At 46.6% G+C, this 20481-nt stretch overlaps 1 protein-coding gene across 1 annotated transcript in view; it reads left to right on the forward strand.

Moving 5' to 3' along the window:
• LOC112072604 (cerebral cavernous malformations protein 2 homolog) overlaps nucleotides 1-16388 on the forward strand; it is a 34681-nt gene extending 18293 nt beyond the window's left edge. The window contains 11 exon segments of the mRNA XM_024139995.2: nucleotides 84-260; nucleotides 429-512; nucleotides 793-976; nucleotides 3501-3637; nucleotides 3759-3894; nucleotides 4273-4330; nucleotides 6789-6940; nucleotides 12716-12797; nucleotides 12799-12855; nucleotides 13352-15824; nucleotides 16189-16388. Coding sequence (XP_023995763.1) covers nucleotides 84-260; nucleotides 429-512; nucleotides 793-976; nucleotides 3501-3637; nucleotides 3759-3894; nucleotides 4273-4330; nucleotides 6789-6940; nucleotides 12716-12797; nucleotides 12799-12855; nucleotides 13352-13643 — 1359 coding nt within the window. The 3' untranslated portion in view covers nucleotides 13644-15824; nucleotides 16189-16388.
• The last annotated feature ends 4093 nt before the right edge of the window (nucleotides 16389-20481 follow it).

A 20481-nucleotide genomic window follows, 5' to 3' on the forward strand; every position in this document is an offset into this window, starting at 1 on the left:
CCTCTCCCTCCCTCCCTCTACCTCTCCCTCCCTCTACCTCTCCCTCTCTACCTCTCCCTCCCTCCCTCTACCTCCCCCTGCAGCCGGGTATCGTGTCTCCCTTCAAGCGTGTGTTTCTGAAGGGAGAAAAGAGTCGAGATAAGAAGGCTCAGGAGAAGACTACAGAACGCCGTGCCCTCCACACCTTCTCCCTCTCCCTCCCCGACCACCGCATCGACCCTGACATCCTCCTCAATGACTACGTGGAGAAGGAAGTCAAGGTGAGAGGTCGGAGGTCAAGGCTCCCAGGGCGGGAGGAATGACTTGACTAGGAACTAAGAGTGTTGGTGATAGCTGCACATCCCAGGTTTCTCCACAGCTTCTGAAAAACCTAGTAATCAAGTGTCTATATGTATCCTCTGTTCCAATGGTACCTGTGTGTTCTGTAGTACTTGGGCCAGCTGACGTCAGTACCAGGATACCTGAACCCCTCCAGTCGAACAGAGGTGTTACAGCTCATTGACAATGCCAGGGTAAGCTGCATGTCAAATGGATCCTTTATATATAGTGCACTAAAGAATTTAAAAGTCGAGATTTATTCACAGGAGGTAAAAAAATGTGTTATCTTTCTTTCTTTCTTTTTTTAAATCATTTTGAATAAAGCCTCTGATATTTCACTWTGCCACGACGTTACAAAGAAAATACTACATTTTAGACTTGAAATTATTATAAATGGTAGAGTSATGGGATATATTGTGTTTTGCGACGGGAACAACATGAGTGAAACTGTCACGTCATTTCCTGGTTACCTAGAAGTCCCACCAGTTGGCGGGTCAGCTTACTTCGGAGCAGGATGCAGTGGTCAGTCTGTCGGCCTATAATGTGAAGCTGGTGTGGCGTGATGGAGAGGACATCATACTGCGCGTTCCCATCCACGACATCGCTGCCGTGTCATACATACGAGACGACTCGCTGCACCTGGTGGTGCTGAAGACAGGTACCTAACCACTTTCTCCCTTACCTCACTATACCTGGTGGTGCTCAAGACAGGTACCTAACCACTTTACCTACCTTACCTCACTATACCTGGTGGTGCTCAAGACAGGCTTACCTAACCACTTTACCTCCCTTACCTCACTACACCTGGTTGGTGCTCAAGACAGGTACCTAACACTTACCTACCTTACCTCACTATACCTGGTGGTGCTCAAGACAGGTACCTAACCACTTACCTACCTTACCTCACTATACCTGGTGTGCTCAGACAGGTACCTAACCACTTTACCTACCTTACCTCACTACACCTGGTGGTGCTCAGAACAGGTACCTAACCACTTTACCTACCTTACCTCCTATACCTGTGGTGCTCAAGACAGGTACCCTACCTCTACCATATACCTGGTGGTGCTTAAGACAGGTACCTAACCACTTTACCTCCTTACCTCACTAACCTGGTGGTGCTCAAGACAGGTACCTAACCACTTTACCTACCTTACCTCACTATACCTGGTGGTGCTCAAGACAGGTACCTAACCACTTTACCTACCTTACCTCACTATACTGGTGTGCTCAAGACAGGTACCTAACCACCTTTACCTACCTTACCTCACTATACCTGGTGGTGCTCAAGACAGGTACCTAACCACTTTACCTCCCTACCTCACTATACCTTGTGGTGCTCAAGACAGGACCTAACCACTTTACCTCCCTTACCTCGCTATACCTGGTGTGCTCAAACAGGTACCTAACCACTTACCTCCTTACCTCCTATACCTGGTGGTGCTGAAGACGGGTAGCCAGCCATCTTAAGCCCCTTTTACACAGAGCTTTACTTTTTTCGTTCTGTGTGGAGGAGTCCATGTATCTAGATACGTATCGTTCCTGTATCAGAGCCCTGTATCTAATACGTATCGTTCCGACCAGAGCCATTATCTAGATACGTATCGTTCCTGTATCAGAGCCCATGTATCTATATACGTATCGTCCTGTATCAGAGCCCATGTATCTAGATAGAATCGTTCCTGTATCAGAGCCCATGTATCTATATACGATCGTTCCTGTATCAGAGGACCAGTATCTAGATACGTATCGTTCCTGTATCAGAGGAGACCGTGTATCTAGATACGTGTTCCTGTATCAGAGCCATGTATCTAGTATACGTATCGTTCCTGTATCAGGAGCCCATGTATCTAGATACGAATCGTTCCTGTATCAGAGGCCCATGTATCTAGATACGTATCGTTCCTGTATCAGAGGACCCATGTATCTAGATACGTATCGTTCCTGTATCAGAGGAGCCCATGTATCTAGATACGTATCGTTCCTGTATCAGAGGAGACCGTGTATCTAGATACGTATCGTTCCTGTATCAGAGGAGACCGTGTATCTAGATACGTATCGTTCCTGTATCAGAGGAGCCATGTATCTAGATACGTATCGTTCCTGTACAGAGGAGACCGTGTATCTAGATACGTACGTTCCTGTATCAGAGACCGTGTATTAGATACGTATCGTTCCTGTATCAGAGAGAGCCATGTATCTAGATACGTATCGTTCCTGTTATCAGAGTCCATGTATCTAGATACGTATCGTTCCTGTATCAGAGAGACCTGTATTAGATACGTATCGTTCCTGTATCAGAGCCATGTATCTAGATACGTATCGTTCCTGTATCAGAGTCCATGTATCTAGATACGTATCTTCCTGTATCAGAGTCCATGTATCTAGATACGTATCGTTCCTGTCTCAGAGTCCATGTATCTATATACGTATCGTTCCTGTATCAGAGCCATGTATCTAGATACGTATCGTTCCTGTATCAGAGCCCATGTATCTATATACGTATCGTTCCTGTATCAGAGTCCATGTATCTAGATACGTATCGTTCCTGTATCAGAGCCCATGTATCTAGATACATCTTCCGTACAAGCCATGTATCTAGATACGTATCGTTCTGTATCAGAGGAGCCCATGTATCTAGATACGTATCGTTCCTGTATCAGAGGGCCCATGTATCTAGATACGTATCGTTCCTGTATCAGAGCCCGTGTATCTAGATACGTATCGTTCCTGTATCAGAGGAGACCCTGTTTCTAATACGTATCGTTCCTGTATCAGAGGAGCCCATGTATCTAGATACGATCGTTCCTGTATCAGAGGAGCCCATGTATCTATATACGTATCGTTCCTGTATCAGAGACCCATGTATCTAGATACGTATCGTTCCTGTATCAGAGTCCATGTATCAGATACGTATCGTTCCTGTATCAGAGTCCATGTATCTAGATACGTATCGTTCCTGTATCAGAGGAGCCCATGTATCTAGATACGTATCGTTCCTGTATCAGAGGAGCCCATTTATCTAGATACGTATCGTTCCTTATCAGAGGAGTCCATGTATCTAATACGTATCGTTCCTGTATCAGAGCCCTGTATCTAGATACGTACGGAATCATCTTCAAAAGGAAAGCTGATTTATTATGAGTGTAATGTTGGTGTGCGTTCTCTCTCTGGTTCTCCAGCCCAGGAGGCAGGTGTATCTCCGTGCCCCAGTACCTGTCTTGACCTGTCTAAGTCCCAGACCCTCAGCTCTCTGTCTGAGAGCGGGGCTGTACTGGTAGAGGTCTGCTGTCTGCTAGTACTGGCTGTAGACAACAAGGTATCAAACACACACACACACACATTGCCTCCTCCTGCTGGTTATCGACAAACACACAACTACCTTTCTCAGACTGTTGGCTATGTTCCCCAAACGTACCTCTGTTTCCTGTCGTCTGCAGGCAGCAGCAGAGGAGCTGTGTCTCCTACTCAGCCAGGTGTTCCAAATAGTTTATACTGAGTCCACCATAGACTTCCTGGACAGAGCCATCTTTGACGGAGCCACCACCCCCACCAGACACCTCTCTCTCTACAGTGGTGAGGACATCAATCGATTTAACAGATCAATCGATCCCCACACAGACACTGACGCCGCTGTCTACCAGTGGAGGCTGCTGAGAGGTTGAACGCCTCGTAATAATGGTTGGACCGGAGCGAATGGAACGGCATCATAATACCTGGAYACTATGTGTTGGATGTATTTGAGACCATTCCACTGATTTCCGCTCCAGGCATTACCACGAGCCCGTCCTCCCCAATTAAGTAYCCACCAACCTCCTGTGCTCTCTACAGTGATGAGGCTCCGACCAGCTCAAAATGTTTTCAATGTTATTACTAAGAGCAGCAATAAAAACCCAGTTAAAAAAAAAWWATGTTTTATTAATATGAATCCTTTTATGTTTTCTAATTGTGAAGACGACTCTTCAAGCAAGGTGGACCTTAAGGAATCATTTGAAGCAGAGGCCAGTACCTTGTAAGTAGCTAGAACTATGTCTGTGTGTTATGCAGTTAGTTCCAGGGTTCTAAGGCGGCGGTTCTAAGGCGGCGTGTTCTCGGGCTGCGGGTTCTCTGGCGGCGGTTGGTATTGGTGTTTTATTAGATCACTTCACCAAATTATTGATTAAAACACACTGTTTTTGCAATGAAGGTCTACAACAGCCTCAATAGCACTCTGTAGGCTAGCACCATGGTGTAGCCGGAGGACAGCTAGCTTCCGTCCTCCTCTGGGTACATTGGTTATTTGGTATTTATTAGGATCCCCATTAGCCGCTGCAAAAGCATCAGCTATTCTTCCTGGGTTCCACATGAAACAGGAGATATTACAGAGTACAGAACACTATTAGTTGAGGACTGAGATACATAAATGTGAAATGTCACACATACTGTAGCCTACGTATCAGTATATACACACAATATCTAGGTCTAATACATAGTACAGTGCAAATTACAATACAAGATATACAAAATAGCTGTGTCTCTTCACAGTCCCCTTTGAGCAGTAAGGTGTTCTTTGATGTGTTTTTTAAACTGTTTTTATTTCTAGCTTGAGTTACCTGGGTTACCAGAGAGTTCCATGTAGTCATGTTACCTGGGTTACCAGAGTTCCATGTAGTCATGTTACCTGGGTTACCAGAGTTCCATGTAGTCATGTTACCTGGGTTACCAAGAGTTCCATGTAGTCATGTTACCTGGGTTACCAGAGAGTTCCATGTAGTCATGTTACCGGGTTACCAGAGTGTTCCATGTAGTCATGTTACCTGGGTTACCAGAGTTCCATGTAGTCATGTTACCTGGGTTTCCAGAGTTCCATGTAGTCATGTTACCTGGGTTACCAGAGTTCCATGTAGTCATGTACCTGGGTTACCAGAGTTCCATGTAGTCATGTTACCTGGGTTACCGAGAGTTCCATGTAGTCATGTTACCTGGGTTACCAGAGAGTTCCATGTAGTCATGTTACCTGGGTTACCAGAGAGTTCCATGTAGTCATGTTACCTGGGTTACCGAGAGTTCCATGTAGTCATGTTACCTGGGTTACCAGAGAGTTCCATGTAGTCATGTTACCTGGGGTTACCAGAGAGTTCCATGTAGTCATGTTACCTGGGTTACCAGAGTTCCATGTAGTCATGTTACCTGGGTTACCAGAGTTCCATGTAGTATTTACCTGGGTTACCAGAGAGTTCCATGTAGTCATGTTACCTGGGTTACCAGAGAGTTCATGTAGTCATGTTACCTGGGTTACCAGAGAGTTCCATGTAGTCATGTTACCTGGGTTACCAGAGAGTTCCATGTAGTCATGTTACCTGGGTTACCAGAGAGTTCCATGTAGTCATGTTACCTGGGTTACCAGAGAGTTCCATGTAGTCATGTTACCTGGGTTACCAGAGAGTTTCCATGTAGTCATGTTACCTGGGTTACCAGAGAGTTCCATGTAGTCATGTTACCTGGGTTACCAGAGAGTTCCATGTAGTCATGTTACCTGGGTTACCAGAGAGTTCCATGTAGTCATGTTACCTGGTTACCAGAGATTCCATGTAGTCATGTTACCTTGGGTTACCAGAGAGTTCCATGTAGTCATGTTACCTGGGTTACCAGAGAGTTCCATGTAGTCATGTTACCTGGGTTACCAGAAGTTCCATGTAGTCATGTTTACCTGGGTTACCAGAGAGTTCCATGTAGTCATGTTACCTGGTTACCAGAGAGTTCCATTAGTCATGTTACCTGGGTTACCAGAGAGTTCCATGTAGTCATGTTACCTGGGTTACCAGAGTTCCATGTAGTCATGTTACCTGGGTTACCAGAGAGTTCCATGTAGTCATGTTACCTGGGTTACCAGAGAGTTCCATGTAGTCATGGCTCTATTTAATACTGTGTGTTTCCCAGCCTCTGTTCTGGACTTGGGGACTGCTTAACACTTTCCCTCTGTGTACATCTAAGTCAATACCTCTTGGTATTCCAGGAGAGAATGACATGCCTGTTACTAACACTTTCCCTCTGTGTACATCTAAGTGTGATACGTTCTGCTTTGTTCTGGACCAACTGGAATTCACCGATGTCCTTCTTTGCTGCACATGACCACATAGCTGGACAGTAGTCCAGGTGTGACAAAACTAGGGCCTGTAGGACCTGTCTGGTCAAATGAGATGTCAAGAAGGCAATGCCCTATCATGGACATACCTCGTCCCATTTTAGCAACCATTGAGTCTATATGTTTTGACAATGACAGCTTGCTATGGTTCTGTGGGGTTTTAATGATGTGGTTCTGTGGGGTTTTAATGATGTGGTTCTGTAGGGTTTTAATGATGTGGTTCTGTAGGGTTTTAATGATGTGGTTCTGTAGGGTAGTTCTGTTGGGTTTTAATGATGTGGTTCTGTAGGGTTTTAATGATGTGGTTATGTGGGGTTCTGTTGATGTGGTTCTGTTTGTTCTATAGTTCCTTCCAGGGGTCTCTAGAGGCAGGGGGCGACTCTCCGTCCCCCACCTCCACCCCAGCCTCCCCTCAGACCAAGACAGCCAGCGAAGGAGAGCTGAGCACCACCGCCACAGAGCTGCTACAAGACTACATGACCACGGTAGGGTGGGTGTGTTGTGTGTCTGTGCATGTATGGATGTATAATGGCGCCTGAGGGGATGGCTGCCGTTGACGGGCTCCTAACCAACTGCTATTTAATGTGGGTGTTTTTTTTCTCACATTGTTTGTATCTTATTTTGTAAATGATATTGCTGCTACCGTGTCTTAGGGCCGAAAAGAGATTCTGGATATCAGAACAGAGATTACTGGATGAAGATTTATTTTATTTTCTTTAATGTGTCCGACGCGAAGGATATACTGCTTCCCCCGAGTCCCGTCATTCGCATGAAGAAAATACAGACATACAGGGGGCGGAGATCAGGGTGCCTCGTCGGCGAGTGGGTAACCTCGCCTCTACCATCCGTTCTATCGGACAACATGCAATCACTGGAGAATAAACTGGACGATCTCCGTTTCGAGACTATCCCGCCAACGGGATATTAAACTGTAATATCTTTTGTTTCACCAAGTCGTGGCTGAATGACGACACGGATAATATACAGTTGGCTGGGTTTTCCGTGCATCGGCGGGACAGAACAGATACATCCGGTAAGACGAGGGGTGGGGTGTTTTCTATTTGTCAATAACAGCTGGTGCACGATGTCTAATGTTAAAGAAGTATTGAGGTGTTGCACCTCATGATAAGGTGTAGACCACACTATCTCCCGAGAGAGTTTTCATCTATATTTTTTGTAGACATCTATTTACCTCCACAAACCGATGCTGGCACTAAGACCACACTCAACCAACTCTATAAGGCCATAAGCAAACAAGAAAATGCTCATCCAGAAGCGGCGCTCCTAGTGGCCGGGGACTTTAATGCAGGCAAACTTAATTCCTACCAACATGTCACATGATCAACCAGAGGGAAAAAAACTCTAGACCACCTTTACACACACACAGAGATGCATAAAGTTCTCCCTCGCCCTCCGTTTGGCAAATTTGACCAATATTCTATCCTCCTGATTCCTGCTTACAAGCAAAAACTAAAGCAGGAAGTACCAGTGACTCGCTCAATACGGAAGTGGTCAAATGACGCAGATGCTACGCTACAGGACTGTCTTGCTAGCACAGACTGGAATATGTTCCGGGATTCATCCAATGGCATTGAGGAGTACACCACCTCAGTCATCGACTTCATCAATAAGTACATGACGTCGTCCCCACAGTGACCGTATGTACATATCCCAACCAGAAGCCATTGATTACAGGCAACATCCCCACCGAGCTAAAGGCTAGAGCTGCCGCTTTCAAAGAGCGGGACACTAATCCGGATGACGAAAATAAATCCCGCTATGCCGTCAGACGAACCATCAAACAGGCAAAGCATCAATACAGGACTAAGATTGAATCCTACTTCACCGGCTCTGACGCTTATCGAATGTGGCAGGGCTTGAAAACTATTACGGACTACAAAGGGAAAGCCAGTTACGAGCTGCCCAGTGACGCAAGCCTACCAGACGAGCTAAATGCCTTTTTATGCTCGCTTTGAGGCAAGCAACACTGAAGCATGCACAAGAGCACCAGCTGTTTTGGATGACTGTGTGATCACGCTCTCCGTAGCCGATGTGAGCAAGACCTTTAAACGGGTGAACATTCACAAGGCCGCGGTGCCAGACGGATTACCAGGACGTGTACTCAAAGCTTGCGCGGACCAACTGGAAAGTGTCTTACTGACTTTTTCAAACTCTCCCTGACCGAGTCTGTAATACCAACATGTTTCAAGCAGACCACCATAGTCCCTGTGCCCAAGAATGCGTTGGTAACCTGCCTAAATGACTCACGTCGGTAGCCTTAAAGTGCTTTGAAAGACTGGTCATGGCTCACATKAAGACCATTCTCCCGGAAACCTTAGACCCACTTTAATTTGCATCCCGCACCAACAGATACACATATGACGCAATCTCTATCGTGCCCTTTCCCACCTGGACAAAAGGAACACCTATGTGAGAATGTTATTCATTGATTTACAGCTCAGTGTTCAAATCAATAGTGCCCACAAAGCTCATCATTAAGCTAAGGACCCGGGGACTTAACACCTCCCTCTGCAACTGTATCCTGGACTTTCTGACGGGCCGCCCCCAGGTGGTAAAAGTAGGCAACAACACATCTGCCACGCTGACCCTCAACGCAGGGCCCCTCAGGGGTGCGTGCTTAGTCCCCTCCTGTAGTCTGTGTTCACCCACGACTCCAGCATCATCATTAAGTTTGCTGAAGACACAACAGTGGTAGGCCTGATCGCCGACAACGATGAGACCGCCTATAGGGAGGAGGTAAGAGACCTGGCTGTGTGGTTTCAGGATAACAACCTCTCCCTCAACATGAGCAAGACAAAGGAGCTGATCGTGGACTACAGGAAAAAGAGGGCTGAACACGCCCCCATTCTCATCGACGGGACTGTAGTGGAGCGGGTCGTGAGTTTCAAGTTCCTCGGTGTCCACATCACCAACCTAACATGGTCCAAACACACCAAGACAGTCCTGAAGAGGGCACGACAAAGCCTATTCCCCTTCAGGACACTGAAAAGATTTGGCATGGGTCCCCAGATCCTCAAAAAGTTCTACAGCTGCACCATCGAGAGCATCCTGACCGGTTGCACCACCGCCTGGTATGGCAACTGATCCGCATCTGACCATAAGGCGCTACAAAGGGTAGTGCATACGGCCCGGTACATCACTGGGGCCAAGCTTCCTGCCATCCAGGAACTATATACTAGGCGGTGTCGGAGAAAAGCCCCAAAAATTGTCAGACTCCAGTCACGCAAGTCATAGACTTTTCTCTCTGCAACCAAACGGCAAGCGGTACCGGAGCACCAAGTCTAGGTCCAAAAGGCTCCTTAACAGCTTCTGCCCCCAAGCCATAAGACTCCTGAACAATATATACCCCCTGCATATACAGTGACAAAAAAAGTATGTGAACCCTTTGGAATTACCCGGATATGTGCATAAATTGGTCATCAAATTTGATCGGATCTTCATCTAAGTCACAACAATAGACAAACATAGTGTGTTTAAACTAATAACACACAAATTATTTATTGTCTATATTGAATACATCATTTAAACATTCAGTGTAGGTTGGAAAAAGAATGTGAACCCCTAGGCTAATGACTTCTCCAAAAGCTCATTGGAGTCAGTAGTCAGCTAACCTGGAGTCCAATCAATGAGGCAAGATTGGAGATGTTGGTTAGAGCTGCCCTGCCCGATCAAAAACCCTGCCCTGCCATCACAAAATGTTAGTTTGCTATTCACAAGAAGCATTGCTTGATGTGAACCATGCCTCGAGCAAAAGAGATATCAGAAGACCTAAGATTTAAGAATTGCTGACTTTCATAAAAGCTGGAAAGGGTTACAAAAGTATCTCTAAAAGCCTTGATGTTCATCAGTCCACGGTAAGACAAATTGTCTATAAATGGAGAAAGTTCAGCACTGTTGCTACTCTCCCTAGGAGTGGCCGTCCTGCAAAGATGACTGCAAGAGCACAGCGCAGAATGCTCAACGAGGTTAAGAAGAATCCTAGAGTGTCAGCTAAAGACTTACAGAAATCTCTGGAACATGCTAACATCTCTGTTGACGAGTCTACGACACGTAAAACACTAAACAAGAATGGTGTTCATCGGTAGGACACCACGGAAGAAGCCACTGCTGTCCAAAATAAATCATTGCTGCACGTCTGAAGTTTGCAAAAGAACACCTGGATGTTCCACAGCGCTACTGGCAAAATATTCTGTGGACAGATGAAACTACAGATGAGTTGTTTGGAAGGAACACACAACACTATGTGTGGAGAAAAAAAGGCACAGCACACCAACATCAAAACCTCATCCCAACTATAAAGTATGGTGGAGGGAGCATCATGGTTTGGGGCTGCTTTGCTGCATCAGGGCCTGGACAGCTTGTCATCGACAGATTTCCCAAGTTTATCAAGACATTTTGCAGGAGAATGTAAGGCTATCTGTCCGCCAATTGAAGCTCAACAGAAGTTGGATGATGCAACAGGACAATGACCCAAAAGACAGAAGTAATCAACAACAGAATGGCTTCAACAGAAGAAAATACGCCTTCTGGAGTCGCCTAGTCCTGACCTCAACCCGATTGAGATGCTGTGACACGACCTCAAGAGAGCGGTTCACACCAGACACCCCAAGAATATTGCTGAACTGAAACAGTTTTGTTACGAAGAATGGTCCAAAATTCCTCCTGACCGTTGTGCAGGACCATCTGCAACTACAGAAAACGTTTGGTTGAGGTTGTTGCTGCCAAAGGAGGGTCAACCAGTTATTAAATCCAAGGGTTCACATAATTTTCCCACCATGCACTGTGAATGTTTACACAGTGTGTTCAATAAAGGCAATTAAACGTATAATTGTTTGTTTTATTAGTTTAACCAGACTGCGTTTATGTATTGTTGTTACTTACTTGCTGTTTGTCGTTTTAGGCTGGGTTTCTGTACAGCACTTTGAGATATCAGCTGATGTAAGAAGGGCTAAATAAATACATTTGATTTGATTTGACTTAGATGAAGATCAGATCAAATTTTAGGACCAATTTATGCAGAAATCCAAACAATTCCAAAGGGTTCACATACTTTTTTCTTGCCACTCTAGCCATCGTTATTGTTATTAKATTTTTTACTTTAGTTACATTTACATTTACATTTAAGTCATTTAGCAGACGCTCTTATCCAGAGCGACTTACAAATTGGATTTATTTAGTAAATATCTTTACTCTTATTTCTTGAACTGCGTTGTTTGTTAAGGGCTTGTAAAAGTCAGCATTTCACGGTAAGGTTTACATCTGCTGTATTCGGCGCATGTGACATTTGATGTATGAGGTTGTGGCTTTGGTGATCTATAAAATATGTACAGCTGCTTTCTTGGTGATCTATAAAATATGTACAGCTGCTTTCTTGGTGATCTATAAATGTACTGCTTCGTGATGCTTATTAGACTTTTCATTTTATTTTTCTCTAACATTTTTCCCTCCTCTCCCTTATTCTCTCTCTCCTCCCTTTTCTCTCTCCCTCCCTTTCTTCTCTCTCCCCTTTTCTCTTTTCCCCCTTTTCTCTCTCTCACCTCTCTCTCCCCCTTTTTCTCTCTCGTCTTCCCCTTCCGCCTCCCTCCTCTCCCTCCCCTCTCTCCCTCCCATCTCTCTCTCTCCTCTCTCTTCTCACTTCTCCGCTCCCCTTCTCTCTTTCGCTCTCTCTCTCCCTCTGTCCCCTCTTCTGTCCTCCTTTTTTCTCTCTTCTCCTACTCTTTTTCTCCTACGTCTTCATCCCTTTTTCTCTCCCCTTCTCACTCCTCCTTTCCCTTCCTCCCCTCTCTCCCCTCTTCCTTTTCTGCCCCCCCCTCTTCCCTCCCTCCACCTTTCTCTCTCACTCCCCTCTCTCTCTCTCCTTTTCTTCTCCCTCTCTCTCCCCCTTTTCTCTCATCTACCTCCCTCTCTCTGCTCCTCCCTTTCCCTCCCCCCTTTTCTCTCCTCTCTCTCCCCTTTCTCTCTCCCTCCTCTCTCTCTCCCCCTCTCTCTCTTCTCCCTTTTCTCTTCCTCCATCTTCTCCCCTCTTCTCTCTCTTCCCTCTCTCGTCCCCCTCTCTTCTCTCTCTCCTCTCCTCCCTCTTTCTCTCTCCTCCTCTCTCCCCCTTTCTCTCTCCTCCCTCCTCTCTCCTCCCTTCTCCTCCCCTCTCTCTCCTCTCTCTCCCCCCCTTTCTCTCTCCTCCCTCTCTCTCTCTCTGCTCCCCTCTCTCTTTCTCTCTCTCCTTCCCAACCCCCCTTCTCCCCCCCTGTTCTTAAGTGGTACAAGTTGTCGTTCAGGAGATCAGCAGTTTGCTATCCTTCTTCAGAGTAGTACGGAGCGCATCGATCCATGAGTTTGTTACTTCGCCAGCTCTACGGGGACAGCAGGAAGTTCCTCCTACTTGGGGAACCACTCCTGTATGGGTCAAGGTCAAACCTGGGCTGTGTTTAGAGGTCAAGCGAGCAGCAGGAAACAGTTGTGAGACGAACCGGAGATTTTTACCTGAGCTTGACCGATGAGAATGCTTTTTTTGTGTTTCCAATCCCTGTTTTTTGCTACGTTGTGCCTTATGAACAGGACCTTGCTGTTTCAGCTCGACTGTGAAAGAGTCTGCACTATTTCAGTTCACATAAGGCTCTCGGGGGTTCTAACAGTGGGACCATTTTTAATCCCATATGTGCCTAAATATGTGCTGTGTGCCCTGGATTGTTAATTTAGGAGCACCAGTGAGTCTAGAGAAATGAGGGATCTAGCTTTAATACCTAAATCATTTTCATTGTGCTGCTAATTTCTTTGGCTCCTTGTAAAAAAAGAAAAGAGAAAAAAAGGTAGCTTTAAAGCCCTGCTTCTGTGATGCTGTCGTTCTTGTTTCCCCCGACCCATTTTATGATCCCATGTCCATCCAGGTCTGAGGCCGTTCATCCCGGAGAAGGACAGCCAACACTTTGAGAACTTCCTGGAGACCATCGGCGTTAAGGACGGCCGCGGCATCATCACCGACAGCTTCGGACGCTACCGCCGCACCGCCAGCTCCGCCTCCGACTCAACCACCAATGGGAACGGAGCGGCGGGAGGGGACGGCGGTGGGTCTGACGAAGGCCTGGTGCCCTCCGAAGGAGACGAGTGGGACCGCATGATCTCTGATATCAGTAATGATATAGAGGCTCTGGGCGTTAGTATGGACCAAGAAGGGGTCACACCCTAGACCCTAACCCCTTGCCTCGAGTCTGGGAGAAGGGGTGACGCCCTAGACCCTACTCCCTACCATCGAGACTGTGCTGCGGTATGGACCAAGAAGGGGTCACACCCTAGACCCTAACCCCTTCTCCCTATGCCCTAACTCATACCCCCTAGTCCCTACTCATCCTGAACCAACAGAGAGGACGATCCAGCCAGCCCAGATCCCAACCCCCTGATGATGACATGCTGTGCATTGTGGCCAATCAGCTTTCAGTGTGAGCCAGCGTGGCCAATCAGCTTTCAGTGTGAGCCAGCAGTGGCCAATCAGCTCGGCCGTTCAAGGAAAACGTCATTGATCCATTCGTAGTGGTTTTTACTAACTGACTGAATGGCAGCCTTCTACGTCTCTGGGGGGTTTTATCGTTATTGGCAGTATCTGCCATCAGTGACCAGGATGAAGCTGAGTCACCCTCCTGAGGGCAGCCATCATGAATACCCACAATGCTCTGTCTGGTGTCTCGCTTCACAATTGGTATGTTTTGACATTGCAGCCACCTTTAAAGGCGAGTCGAGACCGACTGATTTGTAGGTCAAGTCAGTCGCAATTTTCCCTTCATACAGCACGCTTTTGATGCTCTGGAACACGGCCAATCAGAGTCTGTGGGTGCGTTGTACAGGAAATAAGGGTGCCATTTGAGACTCAGACCAGAAGATGTGCCTGGACACAGAATATTGAATATTTTATAATGACTTATGTTCATGTATGTAGTAGTTAGCCTGTATTTCTAACTAATATGTGTTCTTTAAGGTCAATCATTAACCTTCTACAGTCTCAGCCCTGTCCTAAGACTGGGGGGGGGGGGTGGCAAGGTGGGGTTCTACTCAGCTGACATATGGAATTGTTTTAAGAAGGTCATACCAAGGACATTTAGCTATTCGATTTGGAATTTTAAGATCCCTTGGAAGTATAAAGAAAATATATAAAAAGTATTTGATGAAGCAGTGAATTTGACCTTACAGCTGTTAGCCCATACAAACACATTGAATAACAGATTCACTACATGGAACGACAGATAGTAAAAAAAAAAAAAAAAAAAGATTATCAAAAGGACGTGTGTTCTGAGGTGTCTTCGATATATGCGAGATATAAGAAAGATCAGGAACCTTTTTAATTTACATTTTATTACATGTATTTGACCTCTTATTTTTGGCACTAAATTATCTCCATATATACTTCAATTCGTTTTTTTCAACTGGTTTCCTGGGACCTTCAAATGAGTCTTGTAGGGGGGGGGGGGGTCGTAGAGCAAAACGGATTTGGAAGTTCGACGTCGACGGATGTGGTGGATTATTAAGATGCATCCAATGTAAGGAAACTGAAATCTCTAGTTTAAACTGAAGGATGTTGATGAGGATTTTTGTATTATGCTATATGATTTTTGGCGGGCTGTGGAAATCACTCTGGGAGGGGTTAACTTAATCCACCAAGTATCTTCTCCTACTCTGCATATTTACTGCTTTCCTTTTTTGTTGATGTTTTCCAAATGCACCTATTCCTTATTTAGTGCACTACTTTTGACCAGAGCTCTATGGGCACTCGTCAAAGTAGTGCACTAAATAGGAATAGAGTGCTCTTTAGTTGTTTGGACTTTGTGTTTTATATACTGATTTACTTGTACTATTTTGTTGTGGTTTTATGTTTTACACTTAGCCTCATTTAGCCTTAGCCTAGCATTTAGCCTAGCATTTAGCCTTAGCCTAGCGTTTAGCCTTAGGCCTAGCATTTAGCCTTAGCCTAGCGTTTTCTATTAACGTTTACCTTTTTGTCTTATCTCAGTCAACGACATATGTTGATAAAAATGTGACTTTGTGAAACTGAAACCTCCATTCAGAATATCTGGATGGACAACATATCTGACAAAGCCAGTTACTGGCTGATTTACAATTCAATGCCCAATCTCTTCTCATAGCGCAGACAAACAACCTTACCTTCAGCCATGCAAAGTACACCGTAAAGTAGTATACTATATACCAACCCCTATGGGTCCTGGTCTAAAGTAGTATACTATATACCAACCCTAAGGGTCCTGGTCCTAAAGTAGTATTATATACCAACCCCTATGGGTCCTGGTCTAAAGTAGTATATCTATATACTAACCCCTATGGGTCCTGGTCTAAAGTAGTATACTATATACCAACCCCTATGGTCCTGGTCTAAAGTGTATACTGTATACCAACCCCTATGGGTCCTTGTCTAAAGTAGTATACTATATACCAAACCCCTATGGGCTCTGGTCTAAAGTAGTATACTATATACCAACCCCTACGGGTCCTGGTCTAAAGTAGTATACTATATACCAACCCCTATGGGTATTGGTCTAAAGTAGTATACTATATACACCCCTATGGGTCCTGGTCTAAAGTAGTATACTATATACCAACCCTTATGGCCCTGGTCTAAAGTAGTATCTATATACCAACCCCTACGGGTCCTTGTCTAAAGTAGTATACTGTATACCACCCCTATGGGTCCTGGTCTAAAGTAGTATACTATATACCAAACCCCTAAGGGTCCTGGTCTAAAGTAGTATTCTATATATCAGGGTGCACAGTTAGAATCCAAAGAGTCCAGTGGCTCAGGTTTTTTCCCCCCCCAAAGGTCCAATCCATTAAAATGTCTAACGTGCGCTATGATTTGGGGTCATATGTAGTTTCTTGTATATGCATAGCTAAATAAAAAGTACTACATTTCAACAATATGTATTGCACATTTTCAATGCAGACACATTAAACATAATAAATATGCAGCCTAATCATAAGTAAAGTAGGCCAGTCTCAAATGTTCTCATTTCAAGCAAAAGAGACTGCGTCGTCACACGACGAGATTGCGTCGTCAAGCGGCGAGACTGCGTCGTAGACTGCGTCGTCACGCGTCGAGACTGCGTCGTCACGCGTCGAGACTGCGTCGTCACGCGCGACTGCGCAGACTGCGTGCTGCGCGACGCGGCGAGACTGCGTCGTCACGCGGCGAGACTGCGTCGTCAACGCGGCGAGACTGCGTCGTCACGCGGCGAGACTGCGTCGTCACGCGGCGAGACTGCGTCTTACTGCGCTTACGCAGGAGCTGCGTCTACGCGCTCGTCTTAGCGGATCTGCGTCTTACGCGAGCGCTTTAGGGGAGCGCGTTTGGACTGCGTCCGTCACGGACGGCTGGCTTACGGGCGACTGCGTCTTTACTGCGTCTTTACGCGACTGCGTCTTACTGCGTTTTACGGCGACTGCGTCTTTAACTGCGTCTTTACGCGACTGCGTCCTTTACTGCGTCTTTACGCGACTGCGTCTTTCTGCGTCTTTACGCGACTGCGTCTTTACTGCGTCTTTACGCGACGAGACTGCGTCTTTACGCGTCTTTCCGCGACGATCGCGTCTTATACGCCGTACGCGCACTGCGTCTTTTACTGCGTCTTTACGCGCGAGACTGCGTCTTTACTGCGTCTTTACGCGACGAGACTTGGCGTCTTTACTGCGTCTTTACGCACGAGATCGTCTAGACTGTTCGCGACTTCTTTACTGCGTCTTTACGCGACGAGACTGCGTCTTTACTGCGTCTTTACGCGACGAGACTGCGTCTTTACTGCGTCTTTACCGACGAGACTGCGTCTTTACGGCGTCCTTTACGCGACGAGAACTGCGTCTTACTGCCGTCTTTACGCGAACGAGACTGCGTCTTTACTGCGTCTTTACGCGACGAGACTGCGTCTTTACTGCGTCTTTACGCGACGAGACCTGCGTCTTTACTGCGTCTTTACGCGACGAGACTGCGTCTTTACTGCGTCTTTACGCGACGAGACTGCGTCTTTACTGCGTCTTTACGGCGACGAGACTGCGTCCTTTTACTGCGTCTTTACGCGACGAGACTGGCGTCTTTACTGCGTCTTTACGCGACGAGACTGCGTCTTTACTGGCGTCTTTACGCGACGAGACTGCGTCTTTACTGCGTCTTTACGGCGCACGAGACTGCGTTCTTTACTGCGTCTACGCGACGAGACTGCGTCTTTACTGCGTCTTTACGCGACGAGACTGCGTCTTTACTGCGTCTTTAGCGACGAGAACTGCGTCTTTACTGGGTCTTTTACGCGACGAGACTGCGTCTTTACTGGCTCTGTTACGACGAGACTGCGTCTTTACTGCGTCTTTACGCGACGAGACTGCGTCTTTACTGCGTCTTTACGCGACGAGACTGCGTCTTTTACTGCGGTCTTTACGCGACGAGACTGCGTCTTTACTGCGTCTTTACGCGACGAGACTGCGTCTTTACTGCGTCTTTACGCGACGAGACCTGCGTCTTACTGCGTCTTACGCGACGAGACTGCGTCTTTACTGCGTCTTACGCGACGAGACTGCGTCTTTAGCTGCCGTCGTTTACCAGCACGAGACTGCGTCTTTACTGCGTCTTTACGCGACGAGACTGCGTCTTTAACTGCGTCTTTACGCGACGAGACTGCGTCTTTACTGCGTCTTTACGCGACGAGACTGCGTCTTTACTGCGCTCTTTACGCGACGAGACTGCGTCTTTACTGCGTCTTACGCGACGAGACTGCGTCTTTACTGCGTCTTTACGCGACGAGACTGCGTCTTTACTGCGTCTTTACGCGACGAGACTGCGTCTTACTGCGTCTTTACGCGACGAGACCTGCGTCTTTACTGCGTCTTTACGCGACAGAGACTGCGTCTTTACTGCGTCTTTACGCGACGAGACTGCGTCTTACTGCGTCTATTTACGCGACGAGACTGCGTCTTTACTGCGTCTTTACCGACGAGACTGCGTACTTTACTTGGTCTTTACGCGACGAGACTGCGTCTTTACTGCGTCTTTACCGCGACGAGACTGCGTCTTTACTGGCGTCTTTACGCGACGAGACTGCGTCTTTACTGCGTCTTTACGCGAACGAGACTGCGTCTCTTACTGCGTCTTTACGCGACGAGACTGCGTCTTTACTGCGTTCTTTACGCGACTGGGGGGAGACTGCGTCTTTACTGCGTCTTTAACGGACGCGACGAGACTGCGTTCTTTACTGCGTCTTTACGCGACGAGAACTGCGTCTTTACTGCGTCTTTTACGGCGACGAGACTGCGTCTTTACGTTGCGGTCTTTACGCGACGAGAGACGCGTCTTTACTGCGTCTTTACGCTGACGAGACTGCGTTCTTTACTGCGTCTTTAACGCCGACGAACTGCGTACTTTACTGGCGTCTTTTATTGCGATCGTTACTGCGTCTTTACGCGACGAGACTGGCGTCTTTACTGCGGTACTTTAGCGACGAGACTGCGTCTTTACGCGTCTATTTACGCGACGAGACTGCGTCTATTACTGCGGTGCTTTAGCGCGACGAGACTGCGTCATTTACTGCTGCAGACGAATATTACGGCCGAGAATGACGGTAGGAATGCGTCTTTACACGATGCGTCTTACTGCGTTCTGATGGGCACAGGAAAAAACTGCGTCTTTACTTGCGTCTTTAGCGACGAGACTTGCGTCTTTTACTGCGTCTTTACGCGACGAGACTGCGTCTTTACTGCGTCTTTACGCGACGAGACTGCGTCGTCACAAAGAAAAATAACAAAAGTTGCCTGTTTCTGAAAAAAGTGCTTTGCTTTTTGAACAAATAAGAAACCACATGTTTAATATTTCCCCCTCCCACTTCTCCAGCGCTCTTCTTTAGTGAGAGAAAAGGGCTGTTTCTTGTCCTGCCAGTCATTTGAACCTTGGCTGTAGTCATTCTCATGCACATCTCTAGGTGCTCATTGGTGAGTCTAGAACGGTACTTATTGTTAATGATGTTCATAGTGGAGAGAAGACTCACAGCTGTATGTGGAGCCAAACATGGTCAAGGTGTTTAGTGCTACTTTGGTTAGACCAGGAGAACACATTCTCAGACACAGCCTGATAGGATCATGATCAGTTAGTTGGTTAGACCAGGGAACACAGTCTGACACAGCCAGATAGGATCATGATCAGTTAGTTGGTTAGACCAGGGAACACAGTCTCAGACACAGCCTGCAGCCAGACAGGGTCATGATCAGTTAGCTGGTTAGACCAGGGAACACAGTCTCAGACACAGCCTGCAGCCAGAAAGGGTCATGATCAGTTAGTTGAAAGTGCTCTCTCAGTGCAGCATTAGCTTGCAGATCAATCAGTTCCATCTGTAGAGATCCACCATGTCCCCACTTGAAGGTCTGTGTCACCTCCTTTTAGAAAATCCTCTGACATCTGTGATGAGGAATGGATTCTCAAATTAGAAGAAGGAGCTCCTGTCCAAGGCTGAGTCTGTCCAAGGCTGAGTCTGTCCAAGGCTGAATCTGTCCAAGGCTGAATCTGTCCAAGGCTGAATCTGTCCAAGGCTGAATCTGTCCAAGGCTGAATCTGTCCAAGGCTGAATCTGTCAAAGCGATTTTCTGAAGTTTCCAATCAGCTCATCTATGAATTCAACACGAGGAGAAACATCTCTCTCACCCTGAATCTGTTCCTGCGCTTTCAGGAAGTGTGCTCCGTCTCCTTGAAGATCTTCCTTGAACACTTCCAGTTTCCTCTGGAAGGAGCGGACAGATGAATTGTTCTTGCCCTGTAGTTTCACGTCGAGCTCATTAAGGTGTGATGTCGACCAAAAATGCAACAATATCCATTTTGCTCTCGTCTTGCAAAAAAAAAAAAAAAGTGTAAACCTCTGTTGCCTTCTGACTCTTGAGTTGTACTAGGAAAGCTGCCTTCTGACTCTTGAGCTGTACTAGGAAAGCTGCCTTCTGACTCTTGAGCTGTACTAGGAAAGCTGCCTTCTGACTCTTGAGCTGTACTAGGAAAGCTG

The sequence above is a fragment of the Salvelinus sp. IW2-2015 genome, unplaced genomic scaffold, assembly GCF_002910315.2.
Source record: "Salvelinus sp. IW2-2015 unplaced genomic scaffold, ASM291031v2 Un_scaffold1978, whole genome shotgun sequence".
Classification (NCBI taxonomy): domain Eukaryota; kingdom Metazoa; phylum Chordata; class Actinopteri; order Salmoniformes; family Salmonidae; genus Salvelinus; species Salvelinus sp. IW2-2015.